Source organism: Hyperolius riggenbachi, chromosome 4, assembly GCF_040937935.1.
Source record: "Hyperolius riggenbachi isolate aHypRig1 chromosome 4, aHypRig1.pri, whole genome shotgun sequence".
In the NCBI taxonomy this organism is placed as follows: domain Eukaryota; kingdom Metazoa; phylum Chordata; class Amphibia; order Anura; family Hyperoliidae; genus Hyperolius; species Hyperolius riggenbachi.
This window is the reverse complement of record NC_090649.1, coordinates 121155535-121175436: the sequence shown is the minus strand read 5'-3', so window position 1 is coordinate 121175436 and position 19902 is coordinate 121155535. Positions and strand designations below refer to the sequence as shown.

Genomic DNA, 19902 nt, shown 5'->3' with positions numbered 1-19902 from the left:
AAATCGCTGGAAATTAACCACATTCACCGAAACAACCAGCCGTCATTCTCAAAAAACTCAAATAACTTTAACTTCAAGATGCAACTATGAACAGTAACCATCTGCACCAAAAAGGATCCAACATTATAGAAATGGTTAGCTAACAGTTGTGGCCAGTCATTATCTAGGAATGGATGAAAACCTACAGCACTGTTGCTCACCATGCTGCCACTGGTCATTTTATTTGGTGATAAACTGGTGGGCTAGCTGCATAGAGGTGGCACGCCATATATTGTATGTTTGTGTGGTGTTTAGATGGCATTGTACAGCAACCACTGCCAGCATTGCTTACAGTAATATGAGGGCAGTTGGTTGTCCTTGTACACAGCATTTATGGCTGGTGTGCAGTGTATTCTCCATATAAGCTCCTGGAAGTATTTGTGTAGGGTATCCAAACAGCTTAAAGGATTTAAAGGCACCATAAGCTGCATATATGTATATATATATTTTTTTTTTTTTCACACATCCAATAATTTACCTCATTTTCACTCTTTGCCTTGTTCCTCAGAAATGACCAAAAGAAAACCAAAGTGAAGAAGAAAACTAGCAACCCTCAGTTTAATGAGAAGTTCTACTTTGAAGTGAGTTTTAATGTGCTTTGTACAGATAGGTGTCATCTCTGAAACTAAACAGTAGTGAAAGGTGGTTGTTAGATAATGTAACTTAAAGAGACACTGTAACATCAAAAACATCCCCTGGGGGGTACTCACCTCGGGTGGGGGGAGCCTCGGGATCCTAATGAGGCTTCCCACGCCGTCCTCTGTCCCACAGGGGTCTTGCTGCAGCCCTCCGAACAGCCGGAGATAGACCCGACTGTCAATTCAATATTTACCTTTGCTGGCTCTAGCGGGGGCGCTGTGGCTGCTTTCGGCTCCGAAGTAGACGGAAATACCCGATCTCAGTCGGGTCCGCTCTACTGCGCAGGCGCCGGAAACTTGCGCCTGCGCAGTAGAGCAGACCCGATGGCGATCGGGTATTTCCACCTACTTCGGAGCCGTCAGCGCGCCTGCGCAGGAGCCGGGAAGGTAAATATTGACGTCATTTTGTACGGAGGGCTGCAGCGAGACCCCTGAGGGACGGAGGACGGCGTGGGAAGCCTCATTAGGATCCTGAGGCTTCCCCCACCCGAGGTGAGTACCCCCCCAGGGGACGTTTTGACGTTACAGATTCTCTTTAAAGTGCATCTCCAGACAATAAATAAAATAATAAATACATGTTAAAGAATAACTGCAGAACATACAGTATTTGTGTATCTGCCATCAGTGAAGCGCTGTGTCAATGTATTTCAATTTTTTTCCTATGCTTTACCTGCAGTATTAATATTTTTTTCCACAACTCAAGTTTATGGAGAACCAAAAAAGAAAGCATACATGCAAGCAATGCATCATATACCCATATATAGGATATCAAAAAGTCAGCAGATTGTAGTCAGATTAGTCATGACAAATATAAAATTACAGTTTTAAATTTAAACTGAGACTTTTAATGGTGTCACCAAAAACTGGGCTTGTCTCATTAGATGCATTTGCGTGATACGCTTTTCAGAATGGGTCCAGTGACACCAGAACTGGCAAAATTAAAACCAAACTTCACTGCTGTCTCTGTATTTGTTGCCCTGGTCATATTTTTGGTATTTCAAGCCACAGGCCGGGTAATTTAGAAAAAAAAAGATAACCTACAGTAAGAAAAATATTGTATAGTGCTTACAAAGTGTATATAGACTCTTGGTGGTCTTTAGAGTATATAAGGGCTTGTTTACACTAAAGGCAAGTCACAGTGCATACATTTTAACTAATGAGTTGTCCTGCGTGTCTCTTTGCTATGCAATTTCATGTGGTTTTATATATTGGGGTACTCAACACACAAAAAACAATTTCAGGCAGCAGTGCACTATGAAGAATTTTTACATTAAAACAAAATCCCTTGAAGTACCCCTGAACCAGAAAATGTTTAACTTACTCTTAAAGCAGGGACCAAAGGAGGCACCTTCCAGTGCCTCCTTTGGTCCCTGCTTTGCTCAGCCATAATCTCCATTGATTATGGGCTGGGAGGAAGTGGCAGTTCCCCTCCTCTCTGCCCATCCCTAGGAACTTCACTCCTCGCTGATTGTTCCTGACATCAGTGTGTGTAATGGCGCATAGCACAGGAGAGCTGCGATTTGTGTGGGCTTAGGGAGATTGATGTCAGAACGATAGGGCACTCAGTGGCAAAATAGGGTACTGCAACATAGGAATTACCTGCTAATGTAAAAGGGGGTCTTAAAGGGGATCTTAAGTAAGAGGTATACGGAGGCTGCCATATTTATTTCCTTTTAATCAATGCCTGGCAGCCCTGCTGGTCTATTTCTCTGCACTAGTATCTGAATAACACCAGAAACAAGCATGCAGCTAGTCTTGTCAGATCTGACTTTAACCATTTCAGCCGCCCAGACATGAAGCTCACGTCCGGGCGGCTGCTCTCCTGCGCACCCGCGATTCTGCGCGCTCCAGCGCGAGATTGCGGGCGTGCCCCCGTTGTGTCCTCCGGTAGCCCTGGGATCAGTGAAAGGGAACATGGTTCCCGATCACCGATCCCTTTCCCCCGCAGAAAAACCGAAGCGCTCACCCGTGAGGCTTCAGTTCTTCTGCCCGGAACAATTTCCGCATCCCCCTTGTACTTCCGCTTAGCGAGAAGTACAAGGAGGGAAACTAAAAATGAAGGTGGCCATCTTGTGGCCAAATTGTAAAACTACATCTGCTCATTTTTTACATTACAATTTACGCACATTACAACATTAAAAATTAATTGTTTATGTCCCACACTAAAATATTATCCAAATAACATTTTTAATGCTAAAAAAATAAAAATTGCAATAAAAAAAAGACAAATAGTTACCTAAGGGTCTGAACTTTTTAAATATTCATTTGAAGGGGGTATACTACAAATTTTTTTAAATTATAAGCTTGTAAATAGTGATGGACGCAAAACGGAAACCATGCACCTTTATTTCCAAATAAAATATTGGTGCCATACATTGTGATAGGGACAAAATTTAAATGGTATAATAACCGAGACATATGGGCAAATAAAATACATAGGTTTTAATTATGGTAGCGTGGATTATTTTAAAGCTATAATGGCCGAAAACTGAAAAATAATGAATTTTTTCCATTTTTTTCTTATTAATCCTGTTAAAATGCATTTACAGTAAAGTGGCTCTTAGCAAAATGTACCACCCAAAGAAAGCCTAATTAGTGGCGGGAAAAACAAGATGTAGATCAATAAATTGTGATAAGTAGTGATAAAGTTATTAGTGAATGAATGGGAGGTGAAAATTGCTCTGATGCAGAAGGTGAAAAATCCCCGCGGGCTGAAATGTTTGAAGTCTGAAACACCTGGTCTGCCGCATGCTTGTTCAGGGGCTATGGCTAATAGTATTAGAGGCAGAGGATCAGCAGGGCTGCCAGGCAACTGGTATTGCTTAAAGAGACTCCGTAACAAAAATTGCATCCTGTTTTTTATCATCCTACAAGTTCCAAAAGCTATTCTAATGTGTTCTGGCTTAATGCAACACTTTCTGCTATCACAGTCTCTGTAATAAATCAATGTATCTTTCCCCTGTCAGACTTGTCGGCCAGTGTCTGGAAGGCTGCCAAGTTCTTCAGTGTTGTGGTTCTGCTATGAATTCCCCCTTTCAGGCCCCTCTCTGCACACTGCCTGTGTGATATTTAGATTAATGCAGCTTCTCTCTGCTCTCGTATCTTTTACAAGCTGGATAAAGTGTCCTCTGAGCTGGCTGGGCTTTCACATACTGAGGAAATTCAGACAAGGGCAAAGCTGTTTGCAGGAAGAAAAGAGCAGCCTGAAACTTCAGTGCATGAGAGCAGAAGGGGGAAAGAAACACACAAATGATCTCTTGAGATTCAAAAGGAAGGGTGTATACAGCCTGCTTGTGTATGAATGTATTTTTCTATGTGTGGACATACTGTACATCAACCTACTTCCTGTTTTGGTGGCCATTTTGTTTGTTTATAAACAAACTTTTTAAAACTGTTTTAACCACTTTTAATGCGGCGAGGAGCGGCGAAATTGTGACAGAGGGTAATAGGAGATGTCCCCTAACGCACTGGTATGTTTACTTTTGTGCGATTTTAACAATACAGATTCTCTTTAAAAGGAAATAAACATGGCAGCCTCCATATACATCTCTCTTCAGTTCCCCTTTAAGGGCTCGTTCACACTATGAGCGTTTGCTGGTTTATTTTTTTAAGCACTGTTGATTTTGCAATCGCTCTAAAAGCGCTTGTGTAATGATTTCTTATGACAGTGTTTACATGTAAGTGTTTAGATTTTCTTGAAAATGCAAACGCCCTACATGTACCATTTTCTGAGCGCTTTGGCTCAATGGAAGGTATAGGGAAATCGAAAAAGCGCTTTGTATACATTGTATTCATTTTCAGGTGCAAGAGATCACTTCCTGACTGACGCCAGGAGTGAAAAAAATCATCACTGAGCAAAAGCGCATATCTGTTTCCCATCAGGTCCTCTCATTATGCTTTGCCCTGTGATTGGATACTTATGCTTTTTTGTATTGTGATGTTATCTGATTGGTCCATGTGACCCTATTGAAACTGTATATAAATGCCTTTATGTTTGTTATCTCTTTTGAGTGAGCCTATACAGCTTGAGAAAGGAGCTTGTCTCCGAAACAGCGTCTGTCGCTGTCCCTGGGCGCTATCTTTATGCAATAAAGAGCTTGAATACATCCACGTGGTGCTGCTGATCTCTTCAACCGATTTCTAAATGCAAAGTGCAGGGAAAAGAGCTTTAAAAAAAAAAGCTAAGTAAATCGTTAAGCGCTTGTGATAGCGCTGGCAACTTATAATGTGGGCAAAGCCTAAATGTATGGGAATTGGCATGTGACCTGATGAGATCAACATATAGTACTAGTCCTGCTAATAACTTGTCTGTGGTCCCTTTCTATTTTTTTTTTCTTTTTTTTTTTGCTTTTGGAAGGTTAAAAAACAAACAGGGCATTACACAGCCATTGAATTCAGCCCTGGATTGCGTGAAAAGTCATTTTCATTTCAGTAATTTTTATTTTGATCCTGTGAATCTCTTGCTCGTATGATTGTATTGAGATGACTATGCAGGTCTGAGCTCTGTGTGATTGAGCTTCCCACAAATAAGTGCCAAATATAAATAGACTCTTGCAGTCCCTCTGTAAGGGTATTACTGCATAGCTTTAATGAAGATGTGTTTTCAGGTCACAAGATCGAGCAGCTACACTAAGAAGTCCCAATTCCAAGTTGAAGAAGAAGATATAGAAAAGCTTGAAGTGAGGTTTGTAGTTTTTAAATATATCTCTGTAAAATTCGTCTTGCAACAACTCTAACCTGCCCAAAGTTTACACAGGGTCTGATTTACTAAGGTTCCTACCAAGCTGTCCACCTACGCATGAAAAGAGGTAGGAATGGTTAATGGTTAACACTCCTGAAAACTGAGGGGACCTTTATTCCCTTTCTGGCATGACAGCCGCTGCCACTATGATGGCCCTGCAGCCAGTGGTTTCCCCCACCACTCCTTCTTCCGTATACATGCAGGACGTACAGTGGAGCATGCTAGAACTGCATCTCTATGGTGACCATTCCATGTTTAGTTTGCCTGCTGTTCCCACTTCAGCCGGTGCCCACCCATCGTGTTTCCCAAGTGTTCCACCACCTTTATTCAACTTTACTCTGGTTTTCTCAGCAGACCACCACTATTTAGCCTTGTTATGAGTCTCAATTATGGTTGCCTGCCGTGAAAGTCAGAACAAAGCATTCAGAGGCTGCTGTGAGGGACAAGTGGAAGATATGAACAGGTCATACCTCAGAGACCTGAGGGTTAGAACATGGATCAGTACACTCTGCATGCCCCGGAGGGGAGGGACCAGTGGCGGCAGAACTGTCATGCATCACTAAAATATTTGTTAAACTGTATATGCGACAAGAATCTGTCTACAGGGTGGGCCATTTATAATGGATGCACCATAATAAAATGGGAATGGTTGGTGATATTAACTTCCTGTTTGTGGCACATTAGTATATGTGAGGGGGAAACTTTTCAAGATGGGTGGTGACCAAGTCGGCCATTTTAAATCCAACTTTTGTTTTTTTCAATAGGAAGAGGGTCATGTGACACATCAAACTTATTGGGAATTTCACAAGAAAAACAATGATGTGCTTGGTTTTAACGTAACTTTATTCTTTCATGAGTTATTTACAAGTTTCTGACCACTTATAAAATGTGTTCAATGTGCTGCCCGTTGTGTTGGATTGTCAATGCAACCCTCTTCTCCCACTCTTCACACACTGATAGCAACACCGCAGGAGAAATGCTAGCACAGGCTTCCAGTATCCGTAGTTTCAGGTGCTGCACATCTCGTATCTTCACAGTATAGACAATTGCCTTCAGATGACCCCAAAGATAAAAGTCTAGATGACCCCAAAGATAAAAGTCTAAGGGGGTCAGATCGGGAGACCTTGGAGGCCATTCAACTTGCCCACGACGACCAATCCGCTTTCCAGGAAACTGTTCATCTAGGAGTGCTCGGACCTGACACCCATAATGTGGTGGTGCACCATCTTTCTGGAAAAACTCAGGGAACGTGCCAGCTTCAGTGCATAAAGAGGGAAACACATCATCATATAGCAATTTCGCTAGCCCCCAAGGTCTCCCGATCGGACCCCCTTAGACTTTTATCTTTGGGGTCATCTGAAGGCAATTGTCTATGCTGTGAAAAAACAAATGTTGGATTCAAAATCGCCGTCTTCAAAATGGTTACCATGGTCACCACCCATCTTGAAAAGTTTCCCACCTCACATATACTAATGTGACACAAACAGGAAGTTCATATCACCAACCATTCCCATTTTATTAAAGAGACACTGTAACATCAAAAACATCCCCTGGGGGGTACTCACCTCGGGTGGGGGAAGCCTCGGGATCCTAGTGAGGCTTCCAGCGCCGTCCTCTGTCCCACAGGGGTCTTGCTGCAGCCCTCCGAACAGCCGGCGATAGACCCGACTGTCAATTCAATATTTACCTTTGCTGGCTCCAGAGGGGGCGCTGTGGCTGCTTTCGTTCCAAAGTAGACGGAAATACCCGATCTCAGTCGGGTCCGCTCTACTGCGCAGGCGCAGGGGTATTTCCGCCTACTTCGGAGCCGACAGCCGTCAGAGTGCCTGCGCAGGAGCCGGGAAGGTAAATATTGATGTCACCGCTGTACGGACGGCTGCAGCGAGACCCCTGAGGGACGGAGAACGGCGTGGAAATCCTCATTAGGATCCTGAGGCTTCCCCCACCCGAGGTGAGTACCCCCCAGGGGACGTTTTGACATTACAGATTCTCTTTAAGGCGTATCCATATAAATGGCCCACCCTGTATTATTTACCAAAGCATTTGTAATAACCCCAGGTTAGCTTAAGTGTATGCAATCACAAGTCATGGTTTTAAAGGGAACCCGAGGTGAGAGGGATATGAAGGCTGCCATATGTATTTCCTTGTAGACAATGCCAGTTGTCTGGCTGTCCTGTTGACCTTCTGGCATAAGTAGTGTCTCAGTCTAAACCTTGGAACAAGCATATGGCTAATCCAGTAAAATCCGAGTCAGCTGAGTCAGTACCTGATCTGCAGCATGCTTCTTCAGGGTCTATAGCTAAAAGTATTAGAGGCCTGTGCCTCTAATTCAGGAGGGATCCCAGGCAACTGGTATTGGTTAAAAAGGAAATAAATATGGCAGCCTCCATATCCTTCTCACCTTGGGGTCCCTTCTATAATCCTTCAGTATGGTCTGATGAGTTGAGGGTCACTTATTAACAGTGTTTGTTTTTTTAAGGGGGCGTAAGTCCAAATTATTATTGCATTTAGGTTCATACTGAGGAAGACTATCCATGCTTCAGCTGTGTAATTACTTGTACAGTAAAAGTAGAAAAACATGCACATCACAGCTGTTTATAGTTAGTCTTTTATGAGCTTTACTATAACTCATCCATAAGTGTTTCTTGTCTGAGTATTATGGAAAAGTCCTCAACGTTCGAGAATATCCGTGGGTTTGAACATTTTTTTTAAAGTGGAGCTACAGTCAAAATCTTCCCTGTGCTCCAAAAGGTTTACCTCACTATAAAGATATAGGTTCCTTTCATAACAATCTTATTTGGGTGGTTGAAGCTTCACTGATCCTGAGCAGCAATCTGCTTTTTTCCCCCCTTAGGCATAGTTGTCTCTGATAAAATATGGATCAGTCTTACTATATGAACGCTTCTAATATTAACTGCTGTGCAACAGGGGGCAACTGGATCTATTACACAGACCACATAACTTTGGTACAAAGGCAAGTAGGAAAACTATATAGGCAAGCAGGCTTAACGATGGGGAAGAAATCAGCTGTTTACTTAAAGGAACCCTGAGATGTAATGAACAAAAGCGATTATACTTATGTGGGGCTTTCTCCAGCCCCCTATAGGCCATGGGCTCCTTCACTGTCCTCCCTGGCCACTCTGTTCCTCCGATGTCCACTCTGGTAGTCGAGCACTACTGCACATCCACGGCCCTGCCTGCTGCCCACGTCCTTGATTGCACTCCCATAGCCGAAAGCGTCCTGTGGAGTTAGTTAAGGCTTGTAACTGGGCAGGTGCAGAACCCTCCCAGCTACAGGAGTTCAACCAAGAGGCATATGCCCAGGGCTGCGCATGCACAGTAGCCACCAACTGGCCCAGACGGGGACTTAACCGGGCCAGACAGCAAAGGAACGGAGAAACCCAGGGACGGCGGCAAGGGAGCCCATGCCCTACAGAGGAGGGGCTGGAGGAAGCCCTCAGGTAAGTATAAATGCTTATGTTTGTTAAATCTCAGGCACACTTTAGTGTATGATATCGTATAGATTCGTACAATCCTATAAGCAATTTAGGTTGAGAGTGTGAACTGCTCCTTTGAGTATCTGCAGGAATGCCTGGTCTGTGGCAGGCATTACACATCAAAGTATCCACAGGAAGAGCCTTCCCACGTATCTGGAGCAGTGACAATTCTCTTTGTCATTCTTCCTGTGCAGTAGGGGATAATGAAAAACAAAATTAGTGGCTAGTTGCCACTGACATCGCAAAAAAAAAGAAGTCCCTTACTGTGTTTTTTTCCCCCCTGATAACCGATACAAGGGTCTTTATTGGTGTTATTGAGAATGACATTTCATAAAGTGTATGCTGCTGATGGAGCCCTCTTCTTGTCCTCTCATGGTTTCTATGCTGTTATTGCAGGCGAGCGCACCATGGTAAGCCATGACAGCAGCATGTGTCTGCAGTTCTGTGTGTTTGCCTGTGTGTCTACCCCCTTCCTGCTAAGAAGCGGTTTTTATTGTTAGATTCCCTCCAGCAGAAAAGGGGTATTTGCCTCTCTGAGAAGATTGCTCTTAACCACGGAGTGTAAGCAGGGCTGGCTGCATGTTTTATTTAGCATTGCTTTAAGAGACTAGCGTTTCGATGTGTGTGCAGTATTTTCTGCTTCTACATAAAACTAGATCAAAGTCTGTTTTGACTTGAGTGTAATTACCATTTTGGTTGTGTGTATTGAATCTGCTTTGTAACCTGATCATAGAAGCTTGGCAGTCACAGCACATCTATTGAGCAATCTCTTGTTGTGAGGGATGCGTGGGTGCCTGTCACAAGCAAGCTTTGTTGTACATGGTAATTTACACTGAGCGAGATAAGGTACAGGTAATGGCTAGAAGTTCTGCATATTTATAACTTAACTGCTTGTGGAGCTACTGATGCTGCTATATATCATTTTTTGTTCACGTTTTTTTCCCCACCTTTGCTACTTTATCCCTAACAGTGAGTTTTATTTAGTGCAATGTCTGACATTGTTGCCCATGAAAACTAGTACATCCTTACATAATATACTGGATTATAAAGGAAAGCCGGATGCTGCGGGTACCTAGTGCACTAGGGAACCTAAAGTGAGGCTGTCATATTTATTTCCTTTTAAGCAATACTAGTTCCCTGGCAATCCTGCTGATCTTTTTGGCTGCAGTAGTGTCTGAATCCCACACCTGAAACAAGCATTCAGCTAAGCCTGTCAGACTTCAGTCAGAGCACCTGATCTTCAGGCTTGTTCAGGATCCATCACTTGAAGGCACAGGATAAGCAGGACAGCCAGGCAATATGCATGGTCTAAAAGGAAATAAATATGGCAGCCTCCATATCCCTCTCGCCTTCCACACTTCATGTACCTCCAACCGATTTTTGAAGCACTGCCGATTGCAAGGACACTGCGTTTTGCCGATTTGCAAGGACACCAGGAAAATGATGGAAATCACATTGTGCCTTTCTCAGTAATGCCTTGCAATTTTCATCAAAATACAATCACCGTGCCTGCTGCAGTTTTCCTGCATTTGCATTCAGATCAAGTCAATGGAAGCAGAAGAAAAATGCAATAATAAGTTTTCCATTGCAATTTTTGCTGCAACTTTTCGGCCGAATTCTCAGGAATACTTGCAAATCCCTGTAAAAGGGTTATTCCCTGTTAACATTGCAAGGAAAGATGGCATCTAAAGTGTGGTTCTCTGTGGGGAGCAGAAAACCAAAATCCAGGCCCATCTTATGATATGATAGACACCTATAAGGGCCCATTCACACTTGAGCGTTTTGCGATTTCGGCAAAACGCTCAAACGCTAGCGCTTTTGAAAGCGCTAGTGTAATCAGACCCTATGGGCCCCTTCTTACTTAGGCGATTTGCGCTAATTGCTGCAAATCGTCGCAAAACGCAAATGCGTTGCCTGCACCATTTTCAGGCGATTTCCCGGCGATCGCGTTTCAGTGCTATAGAAGCGATAAACACGATAGCGGAAAAATCGACGCGGTGTTCAGTGATTTTTTTTTTTCCCGCTGAAAAATCACTCACGCAAAATGCCGACGGTAAGCGCTGGCGTTTTGCGCTTTCAAGCGTGAATGGGACCTAACACCTGGGAATGGTATGTGTGTTGCATTTTTTTTTAAATTAATTCCACCAATAATATGTTGTTTACCTTTTCCAGCCTGTAAATTCAACAACAAATACAATACAATCAACATCACTGAACTGTCCATTTAAAGGACAACTGAAGCAAGAGGGATATGTAGGCTTCCAGATTTATTTCCTTTAAGTAATGCCAGTTGCCTGGCAGCACTGCTGATCCTCTGCCTCTAATACTTCTAGCCATAGACACTGAACAAGCATGCAGCAGATCAGGTGTTTCTGACATTATTGTCAGATCTGACAAGACTAGCTGCATGCTTGTTTCTGGTGTGTTTCGGACTCTACTGCAGCTAAACAGACCAGCAGGGCTGCCAGGCAACTGGTATTATATAAAAGGAAATAAATATGGCAACCTCCATATGTGTCTCACTTCAGTTGTCCTTTAAACTGAAAAATGCAATCATACTGCAAACGCATGCACAAAAAATGACAATCACATGACAAATGTTGGAAAATCGTACCAAATTTTGTTGGCAAAAACACAGGCACGTCACACTGTGTTTGCAATTGCATTTGGCAATATTCAGTGTGGAAGGGCCATCAGACAGTAAATAACAGCCTACATACACTCCAAGCTTTACGCTCCTAGTAAAATACGCCAACACTCTAGTCCAATAGCGGGTTAGCATTGTGTGACCTTGCAAGTAAGGTCACTGATGTAGCTCTTCAGATCAGTAGTACTAACTGGCAGAAAAATAATTTCAGGCATTTTGACAAGCCCATCATCCCATATAGAGATTTCCCAGCTATCTATTTGAGAATCAGTTTGAGTGGATATAGCCAGGCTATTTGCTCACAGCAATGTGAACAAGTGTGCCTTCACCTCTCCCCCAGAATACCCCACTAAACATTGTTGTATCAGATAGTACACTCCCTGGAATACACAGCTCCATTACTAGTTGTGTTTTCATGTGACAATCTGCTCTGTAGGTTGGCTCTGGAACTGTAAGTTACTTTCCAGTGTCAGACTGCATTGATTAGTTTATGAAATTCAGAACATAAGAGTACAAAGAGTGGGAGAGTTGCCTAGAAACCAGTGTCTACAGATCAATCTGTTCTGTTACTGTACAGGAGTAGAGCGCAAGTAAGCAAACCATGTACTTAACATGTATACTGCTGGGTAATTTGATATTTGATGGGAAGTAATCAATTAATCAATATGGAGAAGGATGTTGATGCACTTTTTTTTTCTACTGTTCCTTAACCACTTCGCATCCACACCTTGTTTCCCACTTATGGACCAGAGCAGTTTTGACAGTTTAGCTATGTCCTTATTTAATCAGACATAACTTTATCCCTACTAATGACACAGAAATGAAATGTATATTTTTCGAGACAGACTAGGTTTTATTGTATGCCATTTTTTCCATTGAGCAATTTTGTTTTCTATGAATTTTAATGGGGACACAAGGAAAAAAATAGAAAAAACATATTTCTCAGTTTTACCAATTTCAGTTTTAAAAATAAAAAGTGCTACTGTAGATAAAAAACACAAATTTTGTTTGGGTATTCTTACCGCTTATCACTAAACTTAGATTATGTTCCTGTCACAATTTATGGTGAATCGATCTCATTAGCTCAGGAAACATATATTCCCGTTCACCAATTAGTGCTGCGTCAGATAGTGCCAGAAGTGTGCACAGGAGCAAGCCCAATCCTGCTCGGCACTGCTTCTGCTACAAGATGTATATCTACTGACTCGTGGCTTAGATGAAACCAGAGGACGCAGATATACTGTAGTGGTGGATAAAGTGGTTAAATGAAATCTGTGCCTTTAGAATAAACATGGTCACCAACAGTACACCATCAGTATCATAAATCATATATCACTTTGCATATCGTAATTTTCATCCATGGACTACCAGATTTTGAAACCCCTCCCCTATCCAGTTACCAGAAGTCCCACATGTTTTTCCCTAATGCAAAAAGACCATCTCTCAAATGCCTATAAAGCATGAAAGGCCCTTAATATATGTAGAGTTCTTTCACCATTTATATGTTTACCAATGTGGTTCTCAAATACACAATTCTGTATATTTGAGGAGGAGCGTAAGATGGAAACGTCATGCACTGCATGTTCAAGACAAAGTATTGTCAAACTTGGGGGCCTCCTTTCATTTTAATTGAATAAAGTTATCTGATTGCCTAACATAAGCCAAGCAAAGCTAAAGGCTCCTACACACACTAGATTAAAATTGGCTGAGCAGGCCTATAACTACTGCCTCTGCCGACAATCCGGCATGTGTACAGCAGACCCCGACTGACATCTGCCATGTGGATTAATTCGGCTGAGTGAAGGTAAATAGCTTTGCTTTCCCCACATCTGCGCTGCTCCATTTGTGATCAGGTGGTTGTGGGTGTTATCTCTGCATTCTTCAGGACCAGTTGCAGTGGCCATTATGCAGCTCCAGGACTCTGCGGGCCACTCTGAATAAATCCAGCGATGCAGTGGTACCATACACCATCTTCACGGAGCAATGGGAGAAAAGCTACATACTCTTGCTTAGACTTTTTAATTGGCCAATGACCAGCCAATTTTACCACCTCCATGTAGTAGAAGGGCTAACAGATTTTGAATACTATAAACAGATTATGCCAGTAAGTTCTCATGCTACATGGGAGTGGTAATATTAGCCAATCACAACTGGATGTGGGTACTAAGTTTAAAGTACCCCTCACCTGGTCTCTCCCCCTCCCCATACTTTTAATATTGTTTTATTACCGGTGCAGTGACTAGCACACCGCACCCTCCTCCCCCTGTAGCCCCCGTTCTGCTCAGTCGTAATGTTGTATCCGTTGCGGTAGGGCACCTGCTGCTGTTTGCCTCCCCAGGACCAGGTTCATCAGTCACAAGCCAAACGGCATGCCTGTTTGTACAACCCTCATGCCTAAGCTGTCCTCTGAAACACTCAGGCAGCACTGAGGTAGTGGCAGTCTAGCTTGTGGCAGTCTAGCGTATGGTGCATAACCAGTGGTCATTTGAATAAAGTGTTAACCAAATGGATAATACACATATACACTGACACACATTGTGCATCTAACCTACGCTTACTAAAATGTATTGCTGATTTTTATTTTTTCCTCTGGAGGAGCTCTTGATACTTGTTCTCTAATGCATTTGCTGTAATCCTGGGCATGATGTGGCTATGTAGATATTAACAGTAGATATTATAAATCTATTCCCAGTGCTCTGTTTTAACATTTTATCTATTTGATTTTGTTTGGTTTGATATTTTTCATGGATTTTCTAACACTTCTGTCTTATAGCTTTGTAGTGTTTATTTTCTTCATAGAAGTAGCACAGCCTGTTTAAAGTTTATGATCTGTTAGTAAGTACAAATGAATATGTGTGTCATATGTGGCTTATTCTTCCAGGGTGGATCTGTGGAATAATGGCAATCTTGCCCAGGATGTTTTTCTTGGAGAGATAAAAATTTCAGTGAGAGTTCTAAGGAATGACTCTATCCACAGGGCGTGGTATGTATAATATTTTTAATAGGTTCTTGCTGCCCCTTATACCTGACCTTCCTTTTAGTGTTCTGTAGCAGACTTATTCTGTAGGGCAGCTATGCTTGGTTCACACTGCATGTTGACATACACTGCCACTGAAGAGACTTTACAGTAATTTGTCTTCTGGTACAGTCGTATATTCACATACACTACCACTGAAAGAACCCTACAGCTTCTTGACTTCTAGCACAGTCATATTGATATAATTAACAAAGACGGAGCTTTGTGGTATACTGACAGACAGCAGATGTGGAGAGGAGTTAGAGCATCCAGACAGTTAGGAGCAAATCCTAGAATGTGCTAGGCCAGTTTTTCTCAAACCTGTCCTCTTGAATCCCCAATGGTGCATGTTTTGCAGGCAACCTCACCTATGCACATGTGGGGTAATTTATGTGGCGTCGCTAATTTCCCCACTTGTGCATAGGTGAGGTTGCCTGCAAAACATGCACCGTTGGGGAGTCACAAGGACAGATTTGAGAAACATTGTGCTAGGCCATTCACACCCAGTGATGAGAGTGTCTGGAGAAGCAGAAAATGATGGACTGAGGAAAGATCGAGGAGTATTAGTACAGAAAATTGACCTTTTGGAAATGAGCGCTTTATGAGAGCTTTTTTGACCTTTGTGAGCGGTTTTAAGAAAAAAAAATGCACCTATCGACTTGCATTAAAATTGCAACAAAATTGCCATGATCATATTTTAAAAAATAAAATCGCAATCATGGCAATTTTAATGCAAGTCAGTGGGAATAAGCACCGATGATCAGAAAAGCACTCAGAAAGCGCTCATAGTGTGTCTATAGCCAGTGGAATGGTGAGATCGGAAGCCAGACTGGAGGGGGTCTAACACGGAGTTAATAGAGAGGAAGTCAGACCGTTCTGAATAGATATGTCATTCCAGCAGTTTGGAAGCAAAAGGAAGACGTGAGACTGGACGGTAATTAGAGAGGACTGTAGGGTCCAAAGAAGGTTGTTTGATTAGTGGCGTTCTAATATGTCAGTGGAGAGGACTTGGAGAAGCCATACAAATAGTGGTCTATATAGGTAGAGTTAGTGGTGGATCAAGTGATCTTGATGAGAAAAAGATGCACACATGAGAGGAACAATATAATGTAGTATATTTAAACTAGTGAGACCATATATATGCCAGAAAACGAGGTGTTCACAAACCCAGGTTGCTAGATAGCAACGACCTTCAGCACGTACGTAATGTCTGTACACCACTTGGGTTAGTGGCTGGTCACTTGGTGGATAGGGCACTCTTTCTAAATATTGAGACTTTCTCTGCCCTCCAAAGGAGGGTAACACAATGGTAGCATAGGGAGGTGAGAGGCGCCCAATGAAGTATGAAATGTTTAAAGAAAAATTATTATTATTATTACAAAATAATTATTATTGCCCAAGAAAAAGACAACACATTTCGTGGGCTATAATCACACTTCCTCAGGCAAGTAACATGCCTGATCAGCAGGCCTGTGGAGCTCGGAGCACCTCATGTGGCCACTGTACACACGCTGTTCTGATGTCAGATTCTTAGCTATGGGGGTCGTTATCATCCGCCATGGCTGAGTTCAGACCAGCGTGGGTTTGTAGCTTTAGCCAATGCTCTTGTGGACTACGCCTTCCTTGCTCTCCTACTGTAAATGGTTGTGGATGTACAACAGTATTTCCTTGAATAGATCTAAGGGCATTGATGGCTTTTAACATATGTTATAATAAAAAGTGATATGGCGGCTAACATTTATCTCCTTTTAAACAATGCAAATTGCCTGGCTGTCCTGCTTATTCAGGCAATGTGCATTGTTTAAAAGGAAATAAACATGTCTGCCTTCATATGCCTGTCGCCTCAGGTTCCCTTTAAACTGACACTACCTAGCTACCATGGTTTCCGTGCAAAAGCAAGTTACCCCACTGATTCCTCATCCACAGTGACTTGATTGCACTGGAACTAGTTTTGCTCTCAAGAATTTGGCAAATGCAGACTCCAGCTGTAACTGTGCAGGGGATTACTGTCCTGATAGATTCACTTTATATGGGTTTGTCTCCTCGCACTGGAAAGGAAGTTATTTTAAGAGCAGGGAAAATGTTTTAGAAAATATAGCTAATTTGGTCTCTCGTATCTACTTATGTTATACTGGCTCTTAGGTTTCTGCCTGCAGAGGTGCTGTATGATGGGCACTGTGAGCTCTGCTTAAAGGAGTCATCAGGCAACCCACCCCCAGCTCTACTTACCCAGGGCTTCATCCAGTTGATATGTCCCACGCCGTAGCTCCGAGCCTGGCCCGGGGTCCGCGCCGGCACAGAGGGTGACCTTGAGGTCGTCTCTACTGCGTCTGCGTGAGTGCCGCTGTCAGTCAAGCCCACGTTGTCCACGGTGTACTACACTATTCCGCCTGTGCAGTACACCATGGACAATGTGGGCTTGAGTGACAGCAGCTCTCGTGCAGGCACACTAGAGGAGGTCACCCTCTGCACTGTCTGGGACCTCAGGCCGGCGGCTGAGAGTGGAGTTGCGTCTTGGGACGTGTCAGCTGCAAGGGGCTGGATGAAGCCCTGGGTAAGTAGAGGGGAAAGGGTTTTAATGATGACTCTTAAAGGGAACGTAAAGCGAAAAGTACATGGAGGCTACCATATTTATTTCCTTCTAAACAATACCAGTTGCCTGGCTGTCCTGGTGATCTATTTGGCTGCAGAAGTGTTTGAATAACACCAGAAACAAGCATGCAGGTAATATCAGATCTGACAATAATGTCAGAAACACCTGATCTGCTGCATACTTGTTCAGGGTCTATTGCTGAAAGTATTAGAGGCAAAGGAGAAGCAGGACAGCCAGGCAACTGGTATTGCTTAAAAGGAAATAAGCATGTCAGCCTCCATATCCCCTTCACTTCATGTTCCCTTTAAATAGAACGTTTTGCATATATAGGAAGCATGTCACTACACCTTAATTCTCAGACTGTTATTGTGTAATGTACCATATAGAAATAGGAGGAGGCCAATGCTCAAATTGGGCTGTAGCGCCATCGGAGGAGGCTATAGAAATAGAATGTGACCATATTGCATGGTTTTTATCAGGTACCTGCTTCAGCCGAAAGACAATGGAAGCAAATCCTCAAAGTATGATGACCTTGGCTCCCTAAGACTGAGCATCTTCTATACCCAGGATTATGTGCTGTCCACGGAGTATTACACACCTCTGAGAAGTCTGCTGGTAAAATCTTCTGACATCCAGGTACGGATCTGCCCATTGGCATCTGATGTTTTCTTAGATGTCTTACTTTGCCTCCTGTTTTTGTAATTGTCTTTTGTGTTTTCGCATGTCTATCTGGAATTGCCACATATTAATTCACAGCTGTGCTGTTGTGGCAGCTGTCTTGCAAGACACTGGTAGACCTATCTTGGCTCATAGTCAGCCTTATATGGTCTGGTTCACAGCGGTTCTAGCTTTATTTGCCATGTGAGTGGTTTCATTTCCCTTGAGTATTTCTAGGATTTCTAGGACTGCAATTTCTTGATTAGGGCTCCCTTCACATTACCCTTTGCAGATGGTTGTGCATTTTCAGTAAAAAGAGTAACAGTACAAGGCCATCCCATCCAGAGGATGAGAGTTTCTGGTTGAAACATTATCCGTTTGAGCCTGGATGCAGCAACAACCCATGGGACCCCCTCCGTGAAATTAGCATGCTCTAAATCCCCCACATGTGGCTGGTAAAACGCACACACCTACACGCTTTCCCCCCCGGCTCCTTCTCTCCACATAGTAGTGCTGCAGAGCAGTGTAATAGTTCTCTACTCCAGTGCTGCGTCTTCTCTTTTCCGTTCTTCACAGCAGCTGCACCTTCTCCTGATCACATGACCTGCATTAAGAGCCAGAAGTGTGCAGCATAGAGCAAGAGGAGTCTGTCAGGAACACTAGAGGAGACCTGAAGCAGCACAGGAGCAGGCAAATGTATTACTACCCCACTGCGCTGCTAGAAGAGAGAGGAGCCGGAATCCAGGCCCCCCATGGTCACTATAGCTGTGGCACTTTATTTGAGACTGTTCAATAAATGTTAAATCTTAATCATCAGTTTGGCCTGCCACAGACTGTTTTAGATTTTGGCCTCTTACGTGATTGAGTTTGACACCCGTGGTGTATGGTGTCAATGAGGCCTAAGACCCTAAGACGTAAGGCACATTTGACCAGAAACAACCATCCATTGGTGTGGTGATATAGATTGACTGTATTCTTCAGTTATATTTAGAGACTGCCAACCCATTTACAGGAACATCTTCCTCCTGCAGTCCATTACCTTGTTGAAGAAATTTATGCCAAATTTAAACACAAGCTAGGATATTTGCAAGATGCGTTCAGGCAGTGAGTGCAGTTTACAAACTCAGGTGACAACTAGAAGGTTGAGCACACAAGCATGGTAGAATGAGATGGACTTTGAAACCACTCACTCACATTTACTTGTGTATTTTTTTCTTTTCAGCCCATTACTGCCTCAGCTGCCTTTATTCTGGGTGAAGTGTGTCGAGATAAAAATGATGCTGTTCTCCCTTTAGTTCGACTCCTCCTGCATCACCAGAAACTGGTGCCGTTTGTGGCGGCCATTGCACAGCTTGACCTGAATGAAACACAGTATGTACTTGCCTAGATGCAGATTGAAATTGTTCTGATATTACTGGGTTTTTACTCCTCTAACCTCCTGTTTTTGTAGAGAAGTGAATACAATTTTCCGAGGGAACTCCCTGGCCACTCGCTGCATGGATGAGACCATGAAGATCGTTGGCAACCATTATCTGAAAGTGACTCTCAAGTGTGTTATAGATGAGGTAATTTAACTTTCTAGTTGAGTAACTCCTTGATCTTATTTTGGGAACATCCCATTTCTTTCATATTTCACTTCTTGATGAAAGCATTTATAATATTAATAGACGGGAGTCTTTGGTCGTATTAGCAATTTTGGTACATAGTTTGTTTGTTTTTATTTGCTTTGAAAATATATTTTCTTGGGCAAAAACCCACATTTTCTGACTGTGAATATGTTGGCATCAATCGAAGCGCAGAAAAAAATGCAGCAGAACTACAATTGCCTTTTTACAAAGTATCAGAAATGCATTCAGTATGAATGCATTCCCGTGATTCCAACTGTAACTTTATGTACTTGCTTGGAAAATCGCAAGCCTTTAAAAATAAACAACGCAGTTGGTATGAAAGGGCCCTTAGACCCGATTCACACTTACACTGAGTGAAAAACGGATCCGTGAAAACAACTGTTCACCATTCCAACGGATCGGTTTTTCATACATCCCCATTCCGTTGGTATCCGTTTTGCACCCGT

General features: G+C 42.9%; 1 protein-coding gene across 2 annotated transcripts in view; it reads left to right on the top strand.

Moving 5' to 3' along the window:
* RASA2 (RAS p21 protein activator 2) overlaps positions 1 to 19902 on the top strand; it is a 156713-nt gene that overhangs the window by 98502 nt on the left and 38309 nt on the right. For both annotated transcript variants that reach the window (XM_068280484.1, XM_068280485.1), the window contains 6 exons: positions 548 to 620; positions 5285 to 5361; positions 14444 to 14545; positions 17651 to 17807; positions 19051 to 19199; positions 19279 to 19393. In XM_068280484.1, the coding sequence (XP_068136585.1) occupies positions 548 to 620; positions 5285 to 5361; positions 14444 to 14545; positions 17651 to 17807; positions 19051 to 19199; positions 19279 to 19393 (673 nt within the window). The remainder of the gene's footprint in view (positions 1 to 547; positions 621 to 5284; positions 5362 to 14443; positions 14546 to 17650; positions 17808 to 19050; positions 19200 to 19278; positions 19394 to 19902) is intronic.